The 14,733-nt window shown below is 34.5% G+C and overlaps 1 protein-coding gene across 1 annotated transcript; it reads right to left on the reverse strand.

Moving 5' to 3' along the window:
• Positions 1 to 10,819: 10,819 nt before the first annotated feature.
• On the reverse strand, positions 10,820 to 12,184 carry LOC143534547 (uncharacterized). The gene has a single exon (XM_077029012.1). The coding sequence runs from the start codon at positions 12,182 to 12,184 to the stop codon at positions 10,820 to 10,822; it is 1,365 nt and encodes a 454-aa protein (XP_076885127.1).
• Between the last annotated feature and the right edge of the window lie 2,549 nt (positions 12,185 to 14,733).

Below are 14,733 nucleotides of genomic sequence, written 5' to 3' on the forward strand. Positions count from 1 at the left end.
AAAAAAATATATAAACATCCATGGTCTGACCTGGGTTCAAACCCGGGTCTCATAGACCATAATCACATCAGTTGAGCTAGCCTTGTAAGTTGTTATAATATCAAAAAGATTATATATATACGAATATACAAGTTCATCTTCATTATCCAAAAACCCTAGATTCAATTATGTTAATCTGATCCACGAATGATCAAATTAGTTTAGTGCTTTTGTTTATTGGATAAAGACGATCAAAATGAGTATAATTTTTACCTGTAGATGTTCTGAATTGAGGATGAACAGAGTTCGCCGGAAAAATGGACTTTGAAGATTGATTACAGGTTATAGGGAGTTTGTCAGTGGAATTTGATGTTATGGACATCTTTAGTTGATGATTCAGATCCTATTTATAGGATGAATTGGAACGTAATGGATTAATTGATCATGATTGGGTTTTGATAATACTCCGGTGGGTTACGGACTTAAACACCTGTTAATTGTTGATTATTACAATTTATTATTGATGATTAATGATCGACGTTGCTGACTAAGATCGTTACAAGCTATTAATTGTGTTATAATGCGGGTTTAATATGATTTATGGGGTCGCCAGAGCCGTGTGGCTCGCCGGTATTCTCATCTGAAAACGGGGAAGGAGGGCTGGTCTAGGATATATTAATATAATATATTAATTTAAATCAGTTTTACACTTCCAGCCCCTAGTTTCAAGAGGTTTTTAAAACAAAAATAAATATAATTACAAGTTAGACCTTGTACTTTAAAATATGTTAATATTGAAAGTAAAGTTATAATATTTGGATATTTTTCATATTTCACCAGGATAGTTTGCAAATCGATTAAATTTAATAAAACTCCAAACCTCAGAGTTTCGATTATCGATCAAAATGAAAAAGAATACGAACGAACAATAACTTAAATCCTCATGACCATTATATTAACAATAAATGTTAAACTCGAATACGATGAAAAGACTAAGCGGGTCGGTTTGACGAATACAAATACAAATCCAAATAAAATGACGAGTGACACATAAAATAATGCAACGAAACTTGAGATTAATTAATAACATTTTAATATATATATATATATACATATATATGAGTTAATGGCCATTTTCGTCCCTGTGGTCTGCTATTTTCGCCACTTCAGTCTAAATTTTAAAATTTTGTCAATTTAGTCCTTATAGTTTTAAACATTAGTCAATTACGTCCCCCCCGTCTAACAGCATCAAACTATGCCGTTAGTTTAAGGGGTATTTTTGTCTTTCTCCTGTTTATTTTTAGTTAATGGTCATTTTAATCCCTGTGGTTTGATACTTTGCTACTTTAGTCCAAAGTTTGAAATTTTATCAATTTAATGTTTAATTTAATTCAGTTTTTTTAGGGGGGGGGGGTTCTATAACCCCTAAGAGCATAATTCAAGCCCAAAACCATTGTGCATCGACCAAAATAGGTTTACATTTACTCTGTCGACATTAATAATCATACCCTCCCACTCGTATTTAGTTTCTAGACATTTCCTAAACTCTCCCCCATGGTAGAATTCATTGGTAAAGTGGTCAATGTAATTCTCTGAAACCGTACTGTACCGTTAAAACTAAAATCGTTTCTTTGATTAATGCATAAATAGTTAGGGTTTAAAGATTAACATATCGTAGCAAACATCTTGGTCGAAATCAACATTAGGAGGTCGAATATCTCGCATTTCCATGTTTGCTCAAGAAATCGATACACTAAATCGCATGTGTGTTCTTCAAATCGTGGTGTTGTTCTTGAATTATTCAATTCGATAACAACTCTAGGGTTGAATTCGACGAATTCAAGAATAACACCACGATTTGAATAACACACATGTAATTAAGTGTATCGATGTCTTGAGGAAACATGGAAATGCGGGATATTCGACCTCCTGATGTTGATTTCGACCCAAATGTTTACTACGATATGTAAATCTCTAAACCCTAACTATAAGAAACGATTTTAGTTTTTTCGGTATAGTGCCGTTTTAGGGAATTACCCTGACCATTTTACCAATGAATTCCACCATGGGAGAGAGTTTAGGAAATGCCTAGAAACTAAATACGAGGGGGGGTATGATTATTGTTGTCGACAGAGTAAATGTCAACCTGTTTTGGTCAATGCTTGATGGTTTTGGGCTTGAATTATGCTCTTAGGGGTTATAGACACCAAAAAAAAATTGAATTAAACATTAAATTGACAAAATTTCAAACTTTGGATTGAAGTAGCAAAAGTATTAAACCACATGGATGAAAATGATCATTAACTAAAAATAAATAGAAGAAAGACAAAAATACCCCTTAAACTAACGGCATAGTTGGATGCCATTAGACAAGTGAACGTAATTGGCTAATGTTTAAAACTATAAGGACTAAATTGACAAAATTTCAAACTTTGGACTGAAGTGGCGAAAGTAGCAAACCTCATGGACGAAAATGGTCATTAACTATATATATATATATATATATATATAATCAAAAATTTAAAATAGGTCGGGTTTTTGAGTTTGAAAATTAACGAATGTTACAGTAAGTAGGGAGTCTTTTAGATCAGTTGTGAAGAAGTATATTGTGGCAAATGGTAGGAATTTGAGCATTGTTTCTAGTAACAAAAACAGAGGTGGCAAAATAAGTATTAAGTGTGTAAAAGGGTATGCATTCAAGTTTTTTTGTTCATATGATAATGGAAAAAAAAGCTACGTGATTAAATCAGTTATAAATGAACACAATTTCCAACGAAACATGAGAAAGAATAGGCAATTGACTAATTCATACATTACTACTGAGTTTTTTACCAATGTTTAAAGCAAAACCAAGCTGGCCTGCTAAAGAAATTCAAGACATTGTTAGAGAAAAGTTTCATGTGATCATAAGCAAGTGGGTGGAAGTGGATGGCTTATAAAGCCAAGAGTTGTGCTTATAAGATGCTGCATGGGTCAATGACGGATCATTACAACAAACTTGGTTCATATATAGCAGCATTAAGGAAAGCAAGCCCAACTTCAACATTTAGAAGCATTCCCAATAGAGTATTTTTTTTATGTGCATCTTCATGTTTACACATTATTTGTTTTTTTGTTCATATATAGAAGCTTTAACATATAATTGTATTTTTTTCAAGTTGTTTGTGTATTTTGATGGTTTGAAAAGGTGATTTCTAACAGGTTGCTAGAAGTTTTTATGCCTAGATGGTTGCTTCCTTAAAACCTTTTCGGGTGGTATCTTATTGGTTTTTGTTGGTAGGAATCCAAAAAACCAAATGTATCCCATAGTGGTTGAGGGTGAAAACAATGACAATTGGGAGTGGTTTTATGGATGAGTTAAGTAAGTATTTAGATGTGACTAATGGTGGGAAAGGTTGGACACTGGTATCAGACCAACAAAAGGTATTTCTGACTTAATCATGTGTCAATTTACATACATATACTAATTTTTGGTTCGATGTGATAGGGATTGGTCAATGTTGTTCATGTGGTGTGGAAGAATGTTGAACACAAAAACTGTGAAGACATATTTATGCCAACTGGCATAAAGACTACAAGGCATATACTGAATTTGATTTCAATGCTGCTATGAAAGAGATGTTTGACATATCACTTGATGAGGTGGAAGCATTCACAAAACAGAACCCTAAATGTTTCTCAATGTGGTTTCTTGAAACTAATACCAAATGTGATGTGATAGTAAATAATCGACCATCTATAGATTTACCTCTTGACCCACCTCCATTGAAGCAAATGCCTGGAAGGCTAAAGAAAACAGGAAGAGAGACCCACATAAAGATCCCAAGAAGCTAGGAAAGTTGACTAAGCATGGAATTCTCATAAAATGTAGTTATTGAAAGTCTACAAGGGTAAAAAGGTTACATCTGTGAAAAACCCAAAGGGAAGGTCAAGAACACCACCCACACCAACACTAACATCAACTGAGGGTGTTCCAACCTAGTTAAGTCAACCTGTTGTTTCAGGTAACTTTCATGTTTTGATGTAGTAATATGTTTTGGTGGTAATTTAATCATGCTATGTTTGTCATGTTCTAAGAGGCTAAGGGGATGGGACAGACTACCAAAGGGTAGATTCACCAAGGCTAAGTCAACCAATCTAGTCAACCACCCAACTCAAGCAACCCAGTCAACTCAGCTAACCCAGCCAAGTCAACCAACATAGTTAGCTATTGCAACAACGAGTAATACTAAGGGAAACGAGTAATTGGAAGAATGTTCAATTTGGTTGTAATGTGTTTTAAGACAAGTACCCTTTTTATTTTGGATGAATGCAATATGTTTTAAGACAAGTAGGTTTAATTATGTTTGGATGTGAACAAGTAACATGTTATGTATGGTTATTTTGGATGAACAGGTGGTAATTTTATTTTGGATGAATGTAATGCTTAAATTAAGGTCAAAATAGTTGTTTTTTATAAGGGTATAATGGCCATTTGACTGTTGTTAAGATACAATCACAGGTTGACTTTTTGTATAAGGGTATGCTAGTCATTGATTATTTCAAATAAGCAGTCACATGTTGACTTTTTTGGGAAGTCAGCATGTGAGTGTAGAGCATGCCGGACCAACCTTGTCGGAAAATATGGTCACTTTATGTTCAAATTTTGTTTAAATGTGTAAGGGTATAATGGTCATATTGCAGAAGTCATCATAATGTGGTCATACTACAGAAGTCGTATTTTATGGTCATGTTTGTGTAGATTATTTGGGGATATTGCAGAGCAATCATGTCAAATTTTATGGTCATATGTCATATTTTTTTGTATGAACTTATAGTCATATGGTCAGGTTGAAGTCAAAATTTCTTAGGCATATGGTTATGTCAGATTATGTGAAGTCCAAAATACTTACAGTCCAATAACAAACTGATCTCATTAACAATTCAACACACACATTAAACCATTAACAAGAAACATGCATTAAGTCAAAACGTTGTAGTCAACATACATTGCAGTCAACACATACATTAAATATATGAAACAAGCATATTAAACCTAAAATATCCAACATATTGCTATCATCACAACTATTAAACCTAGCGCACTTTGAATCTTCCAATTGTTCTTTTTTGTCACAGACAAATTGTTTATGGTTCTCTTCTTGCAAAAGCATGTTAGCAACTTCAAGTTTTCCATCTTTAGATCTTCAAATTCTTCTTCTTTTCTGGTTTTGCATTTGCATTGACCATGTTCCTTAAAAAACTCATCAATCTCTTGTTTTTCACATGAAGAATTTGCGGTCTTCATTCTACACACAAAAACAAACATTTAATCGACTAACTGAGAAGCAAATTGGTACACTAGAAGGGAGTACTTATCGCAAGCAAATCATGATTTCAATGCACGTTCCCATAGAAATCAACCTTAAACCTTTTAGGGTTTTTCTTCTCACAAGATGACAAAGTAGAGGACGAGTTCAATTCCATCGATTTGGTGTTTCTAGGGTTCTTGCACGAGCTCAATTTAGGTTTTAGGGCTTAAAAGATCGATCATTTATATTCCCTCCGTCAACTTCTCTGTCATAGTCCCCCTAAGCTGGTCAAAGTCAACGAATTCTATTTAATGACACAACTTAGCGGCCACGTCACTCAAAACAAATGGATGGTCAAGTTTCCGTTCACTTTTCATTCATATGCGTACTTGGGATTATTTTTTTCCATTGCCATTGGTGGGATTTATATTTACCAATCAGCCATAGTTTGGATTATATAAACCCAGTGCTCCTTTTTTTTAACTATAACGATGGTAAAACGTGACCTCATACGACAGTAATCGCAACCAGTGTTGGATAGTCAAAGCCCACACCAGCTAGTGTTGGATAGTCAAAGCCCACACCAGCTCTTGTTATGGAGAAAACTTATCGCCCAAAAACGCACTATGATAAAACCCAGTTGAGATCGAATTTGAAATTGAGACCTTGTGACCTTCAACGCAAATCTTCACTTCTCCTTCAATGTTAGTTGAGCTAAAGCTTATTAACATTTATCTGTGATTTACTTTTTTTTAACTGTAAATTATTAAAACAAACGGTCCAAAGCACAAAACTACATCCATGTGACTTAGTTGGTATTTGGCTGAATTTTGAAAATTGTTTATTTGCTTATTTGTTTTTCTAAAAACAAATAAGCAATTTTCAAAAGCTTCAAAATTACGCTTTTTTAAATGGCTTATAGTTTTTCAAAAAGCAAATAAGCAATTTGTAGCATCCGTCAAATATCCATATTTGAAAACTGATTCGTTTTGTTATTCGATGCAACCCGATTATATTCAATCAATAAAGTGTTTGAAATTTTATGTTATTATCTATGTTATTTCATATTTATGTTAGTCATGTCAATTCAAAGTCTAACATATGCTTTATACAAGATTCATACAAGTTATATTCATTAAATCATCATTAAATCTTAGTTAATTAAGTCCATGGACTAAATATGTCGAGTCCTAAACTTTCTAAGAGTTCAGTTGGGTCGCGACGTGCGACATGCTACTTTTTTAACCCTCGCAGCACGTGACAACTTTGACCTAATTCTTAATGTCTGATTTCATAATTGGGCGGCGACATATGAGGGGATTAACCCAAATCCTTTATGTCACGCGACGTGTTGGTGAACTCAGAAAAACTAAATGGCTTGCGGCACATGATGGGCTTAGCCTTGACACGTGGCATGGTAGTACGAGAAAATCAGTTAGTCATCGAGCTTGACAAATGAAACACTCTAAGTTTTTTTTTTATACTTTTACAAAATACTTATCAGAGTAGGTCCCAGATTACATCCAAAATATGTCATCCATGGTGACGTATTATTTTATGAAAATATATATTATACAAGAAAACATATATGTTTAACAACGAACTTTATTATGCAAATTATTAAACACGAGAGTGTGGTTCTCTTGTCAGTCCAGTCACGTCCATGAAGCTTCAACCATCTAGGGGTGCTTTTACTGAAAACATTTTAAAATATATTTTTGTTAGCTTTCGCTAAGTAGGTACACCTTTTTATTTCAAAAATATACTATTCTTATTTGGAATTTAACACCCAAATTCCTTGGGATTTCAACACCCGAAATCCTTATATTTATTCCTCATTATTCTTTGGGAATTCAACACCCGAACTCCTTATGAGCTCATTTTTAACCCATAAGGGTTATTAAATCCCCCTTTTATTTGGAGTTCAACACCCGAACTCCTTGAGAATTCAACTTCCGAAATCTTTTTATATATAATATCAAAATTTTGGAGTTTTAATTACTAAAAATCTCGGGACTCGTAACCCATATATTTTTATTAAGGGCTTACCACCATATTTATTTCCAAACTATAGCCCCTTTTTAAGCCACCAATTCATATACTTTGAACCATAATCTCATAAATCATTTCCAAATAATCATATATTTGAGTACTAAATAAGCACGTATAGAACGCTATAAAATAACATGATTATGGTTCCGTGTACTTAATCAAAACTTTTGATGTTAGTAACTTGAGTGTAGATGATACGTTTTGCTTTCTTCTCCAAAATATATATACTAGAACTATTTACTTATTATTTTAACCATATGCTATTCACTTGATTATTTTGTTTTGGTTTTTCAACTTTATACAAAGAACGAGTATATATATATATATATATATATATATATATATATATATATATATATATATATATATATATATATATATGCATACAAGATCTTCCTTACCTATTAAGAATTCTTATATAGTAAGAAAACTTCCTCACAAAGATAGTAATATAAAATAAAACAGATAAGGAATATCTGTTGCCATGTACGATTTCTTAGTCTAGGGAATTTACAATTTTTCAGTTTTTATCGCTGTAAATTGATCTAATGGCAAGCCATTCAACATATTAATTATGTGTGGGATTTTGTAACGTGACATTGCATAATGTCACCACCACTTAATTTTGAACACACTCTATAATGTAATAATAATTCTTATCAACTAATTTTTGTTTTATATGATACTATGTGATACCGAAAACTCGTTTAAACACCTCATATCTCAATGAGTTGTCTTACTCGTTACTTACTTGTTTAATTATATTTGAATATACTAAATCAAATATTTTATTTTTATCCACAAAAAGGGATGTTACAAATCTCCCCCTCTTAATTAGGTTTCGTCCCCGAAACCTGTTCATACCTCAAATAACTCAGGGTAGTGTTTTCTTATTTCATCTTCGGCTTCCCACGTGGTATCTGTACTTTTACTTGACTTATATCTTTATTTCTAAGTTGCTTAACTTTACGATCAAGAATTGCAACTGGATTTTCTATATAGTTAAGCTTATCATCCACCTCAATGTCATTTAACGGTACACATGCCGTTTCATCAGCCAAACATTTTCGTAAATATGACACATGAAATGTGTTATGGATGTCGTTTAATTCTTCGGGTAAATCAAGCCGATAGGCCACTTGCCCCACACGAGCAATTATCTTAAACGGACCAATAAATTGTGGGCTTAGCTTGCCACGTTTACGAAAACGAATCACTCCTTTCCATGGAGAGACTTTTAACATAACATAGTCGCCTACTTGAAATTCGATTGGGCGTCTCCGTTTATCAGCATACGACTTTTGTCGATCCTGGGGCGCTTTTAAATGGGCTCAAATTTGATCAATCTTTTCATTCGTTGCATTTACGACTTCTTTTTTTGCAAGTTCTCTTTGGCCGACTTCTCCCCAACACACTGGAGTGCAACATTTCCTACCATATAGCATTTCAAATGGGGGCATCCTTATGCTTGAATGGTAACTATTATTATAAGAGAAACCTGCTAGGGGCAAATACTTGTCCCAACTGCCACCAAAATCAATAATATAAGCACGAAGCATATCCTCGAGAGTTTGAATTGTTCTTTCCCTTTGTCTGTCGGTTTGAGGATGATATGCTGTACTGATCAATAATTTGGTTCCCATTTCCTCCTGAAATTTTCTCCAAAATCTTGAGGTAAAGCGGGTGTCTCTTTCGGATACGATAGATACTGGCACTCCATGTCTTGACACCACCTCATTAATATATACTTCCGCCATTCGTTCCAAAGAATATTTTTCATGGATAGGTATAAAGTGTGCACTTTTTTTCAAACGGTCGACAACCACCCATATCGTGTCATGTCCTTTGGCTGTTTTTGGAAGTTTTGTTATTAGGTCCATCGTAATGTTTTCCCATTTCCATAATGGAATCTCTAGTGGTTGCATCTTCCCATATGGCTTATGGTGTTCAGCCTTAACTTGTAAACAAGTCAAACACCTTTGCACATATTTAACAATATCTCTTTTCATACCAGGCCACCAATAATTTTTCTTCAAATCATTGTACATTTTGGTTGCACCTGGATGAATTGAGTACTTTGATTTATGGGCCTCATCAAGAATGATCGTTTTAATTGAACAAGACTTAGGAATCTAAATTCGTCCAAATCGAACCTTAATTCCTTTGACATTTTCTTCCAAATATCGGACTTGACTGAAAATTCTTTCGCGCTTTAAATTTTCTTCTTTTATCGCCTCTTTTTGCGCATTTTTAACTTGATCAAATAAGTCCAAATTTACAATCAGTTTATATGATTGTACCTTAATTGGGGAATAATTCTCCTTTCGGCTTAAGGCATCAGCGACAACGTTGGCTTTACCCGGGTGATAGAGTATTTCAAAGTCATAATCTTTGACTAATTCCAACCACCACCGTTGTCTCATTTTTAATTCTTTCTGATCAAAAAAATATTTCAGAATTTTATGATCAGTATAGATAGTGCATCTTGTTCCATATAAATAATGCCTCCAGATCTTTAGCGCAAATACTACTGCCGCTAATTCTAGATCATGGGTGGGGTAGTTTGCTTCATGTGATTTCAATTGCCGCGAGGCATATGCTATCACGTTTCCCCTTTGCATAAGGACACAGCCCAACCCATTACTTGAGGCGTCAGAATAAACTACAAAGTCTTCTGTTCCTTCTGGTAAAGCCAGTACCGGAGCTCTAGTTAGCTTTTCTTTCAAGACTTGAAATGCCTTTTCGTGTTCCGGGTTACATTCGAACTTGGAATTCTTTCGAGTCAGCTTAGTTAACGGGGAGGCTATTTTCGAAAAATCCTGAATGAAACGTCGATAATAACCGGCTAAACCCAGGAAACTTCTGACTTCAGTTGGGGTCTTTGGAGGAGACCATTGCATAATAGATTCTATTTTAGCGGGATCCTCTAAGATACCCTCCTCGTTCACTACGTGACCCAAGAATTGAACTTCACGAAGCCAGAATGCGCATTTAGAAAATTTTGCGTATAGTTTCTCTTTTCTTAAGATTTCAAGAACTTTGCGAAGATGTTGAGCATGCTCTTTCTCAGTTCGTGAATAGATGAGAATATCATCGATGAATACGATGACGGAACGATCAAGAATAGACTTACATATTCGATTCATAAGATCCATAAAGACAGCTGAGGCATTCGTTAAGCCAAATGGCATCACGACGAATTCATAATGCCCGTAACGAGTACGAAAAGCCGTCTTAGGTACATCTTCTTCTCGTACCTTTACTTGATGATATCCCGACCTTATATCGATCTTTAAGAACCAACTAGCACCTTGTAATTGATCAAAAAAATCATCAATTATTGGTAAAGGATACCTATTCTTGATGGTTAATTTATTCAATTCACGGTGATCAATGCACATCCGCATACTACCATCTTTCTTTTTAATGAACAAAATAGGTGCACCCCAAGGTGAAACACTTGGGCGGATAAAACCTTTATCCAAAAGATCTTGGAGTTAAGACATCAATTCCTTCATCTCGTTTGGTGCTAGCCTATATGGCAATTTAGCCACTGGTTTAGCTCCTGGAACTAGATCAAGTTTAAACTCGACTTCCCTTTCATGTGGAACTCCCGGTAGCTCGTCAGGAAAAACGTCAGGGAATTCATTAACAACAGTGACTTGATCAAATTCCTTTCCATTTTCTTTTGTATCTAACACGTAGGCGAGAAACGCTTGATGACCATGCTTCAAATAATTCCTCGCCTTCGCCATCGAGCATATTATGATATCATTCTTCCTTTCTCCACAAACACAAACTTGTTTTCCAGCCAGTGACAGAAATTGGACGATCTTTTGATTGCAAACTATCGACGCATGATGTTGGGATAACCAGTCCATCCCAATAATGATATCAAATTCCCTTAGATTAATGGGAATTAAGTTGATAGAATATTCTTCTCCTTGAATATTTATTTTACAATTTCGACACACTTCGGAGATGACAAAGATTTTATCACTAACGATTTCAACTTCTAAGGAATTTACTAATTTACTTCTACTAAAGGAATTATGGCAAGCAAAAGTTTTGGATACGAAGGATCTACTAGCTCCGGAATCAAATAAAACGTAGGCAGAGAGTGAATTTACGAGAAAGGTACCTGTTACGACATCAGGTATAGCCTTCGCTTCTTCCGCGGTGATTTGAAAAGCCCTGCCTTGGGGTTTTGGAGCTTCTAACTTCTTTACGTTCTCTACACTTCTCAATCCTTTTGCCACCTTGCCATTCCTTGCCCTCAACTCTGGGCAATCATTTTTCATGTGACTCGGTTTATAGCAATTATAACATAAGTTCACGGGACTAGTACACTCTGGTGCCGTATGCCCGAGTCTTCCACACTTATAACACGTAGGGTTCTTATAACGGCATTCTCTTAAATGTCTCTTTCCGCAAAACTGACAATTACTAAACTCCTTCTTAAAGCTAGGTATTTTAGCAGGCTTAAAATTTTTCGCTTTCTTTGTAGGTGCTGCAGGTATTACAACATCTAGCTTCCGTTTCCCATCTCTTTCAAGTTGTCCTTTTAGCTCCACCTCTCGTTCACGAGCCCAATTAAGAAGTTCCTCGAGACTTCCACACTTTGATGGAGAAATGAATTCTCTGATTTCTGTTTTAAGTATTAGGTGGAAACGAGTCATCCACGCATCTTCACTAGTGAAGGGAGAAGGGCAAAACTTTGCTTTATCATAGAAAATTCCAAATATTCCGTCCACCGTTTCATTGCCTTGATGCATATGAAGGAGTTCCTCAGTGATACGATCAATTGCAACACGGGGACTGAAATGTTTTAGGAAGATTGGTTTGAATTCTTCCCAAGACATATTTCTTATCGTTTCTCTACCTTTTTGACCATATCCCACTAGTCTTTAGCTCTTTTAGAAAGCTGGTTTGTTGCGAACATCACTTCATCAGTCGTGTTGCAGTGGCACGTATCAAAAATAGTCTCCATGGCTGTAATCCACCTTTGGCTGACCAAGGGATCTATTTCTCCCTTAAATTGTAATGGTTTACAAGCCATGAAATTCCTATACGCACATCGATGCGTTTCTACCTCCACTCGTGGTGCCGCCCCCACGTTCTCGAAAGGCTTTTCCACATTCGTTTCATTCTTTTTCAAATTTTCTTCCAGCATAATTCCTATAGAATTTTGCATTTCAGCAAGAAGATATGGAATATTGGCTTCGAACGCCTTCCCCAACTCAATTGCTATCTGCTTGTGAATTTCGTTGGGGACAAAATTTGCAGTATCGTCTTGACGAGGTGAAGACGCGGATTTTTCTGAAGCATTATCTACATGCGTTTCTACATTACCGCTTCCATCACCGTGTATAATATTTTATTCCGCCATGTCTGTTTACTGTGACGAATAATTTATTTATTATATTTTTTTTATTCCATAAACTTATCCTTTCTAAGGTACTTATCTAAGGTCTTTCTACTCCTTATCTATTGTTAATTATAACAATTTATCTAAGGCCATAAAGCACCCTATATGCACATATGATGCAATAAATACAAACAAACACATCATTATATGCATATTTACGTTACCCCCACTTACTCTTTGTTGTTTCCAACACAATATAATTATTGAGGCTTCATAGCGGTATGATACATTTGCTCTCATACTGGCCAGGTATGAAAGAAATATATTATACTCATCCTGATCCCCAACTACTATATTATCTTTTAAAACATACAAATTTCAATTTCACATATTTTTCCCCTTTATTTTCACTTATGCACCCATACCGAACTCCCCTTTGTAGCTTCCGTGGACTGCTTCTGGACTGAACCCTCTCGTTTATTTATCAAGAGCACTTATGGTTCGAGTCTAAGTATTCATCTTGAATGCTTAAATCTCTCAAACCGTGCTCTGATACCAACTTGAAACACTCTAAGTTTTTTTTATATACTTTTATAAAATACTTATCAGAGTAGGTCCTAGATTACATCCAAAATATGTCATCCATGGTGACGTATTATTTTATGAAAATATATATTATACAAGAAAACATATATGTTTAACAACGAACTTTATTATGCAAACTATTAAACACGAGAGTGTGGTTCTCTTGTCAATCCAGTCACGTCCATGAATCTTCAACCAGCTAGGGGTGGTTTTCCTAAAAACATTTTAAAATATATTTTTGTTAGCTTTCGCTAAGTAAGTACACCTTCTTATTTCAAAAATATATTATTCTTATTTGGAATTTAACACCCAAATTCCTTGGGATTTCAACACCCGAAATCCTTATATTTGCTCCTCATTATTCTTTGGGAATTCAACACCCGAATTCTTTATGAGCTCATTTTTAACCCATATGGGTTATTAACTCCCCCTTTTATTTGGAGTTCAACACCTGAACTCCTTGAGATTTCAACTCCCAAAATCTTTTTATATATAATATCAAAATTTTGGAGTTTTAATTACTAAAACTCTCGAGACTCGTAACCCATATATTTTTATTAAGGGCTTAGCACCATATTTATTTCCAAACTATAACCCCTTTTTAAGCCACCAATTCATATACTTTAAACCATAATCTCATAAATCATTTTCCAAATAATCATGTATTTGAGTACTAAATAAGCACGTATAGCACGCTATAAAATAACATGATTATGGTTTCGTATACTTACCTCTTGATGTTAGTATCTTGAGTGTAGATGATACGTTTTGCTTTCTTCTCCAAAATATATATACTAGAACTATTTACTTATTATTTTAACCATATGCTATTCACTTGATTATTTTGTTTTGGTTTTTCAACTTTATACAAATAACGAGTATATATATATATATGCATACAAGATCTTCCTTACCTATTAAGAATTCTTATATAGTAAGAAAACTTCCTCACAAAGATAGTCATATAAAATAAAACAGATAAGGAATATCTGTTGCCATGTACGATTTCTTAGTCTAGGGAATTTATAATTTTTCAGTTTTAATCGCTGTAAATTGATCTAATGGCAAGCCATTCAACATATTAATTATGTGTGGGATTTTGTAACGTGACATTGCATAATGTCACCACCACTTAATTTTGAACACACTCTATAATGTAATAACAATTCTTACCAACTAATTTTTGGTTTATATGATACTATGTGATACCAAAAACTCATTTAAACACCTCATATCTCAATGAGTAGTCTAACTCGTTGTTTAATAATATTTGAATATACAAAATCAAATATTTTATTTTTATCCACAAAAAGGGATGTTACAACAAATTAACACCGAATCAATTCCTTTTGACATTTATAGAAATATTATTCAATTTCTGGAAATTATACAAGTAGCACACAAGGTAAGTCCTAACTCAGATTGCTCTCAAAACGCCTAAAACCGTGTCCCCGGCAA

The sequence above is a fragment of the Bidens hawaiensis genome, unplaced genomic scaffold (genome assembly GCF_021521415.1).
Source record: "Bidens hawaiensis isolate Kalapana, Puna unplaced genomic scaffold, B.hawaiensis_p1.1 tig00000760_1, whole genome shotgun sequence".
NCBI lineage: Eukaryota > Viridiplantae > Streptophyta > Magnoliopsida > Asterales > Asteraceae > Bidens > Bidens hawaiensis.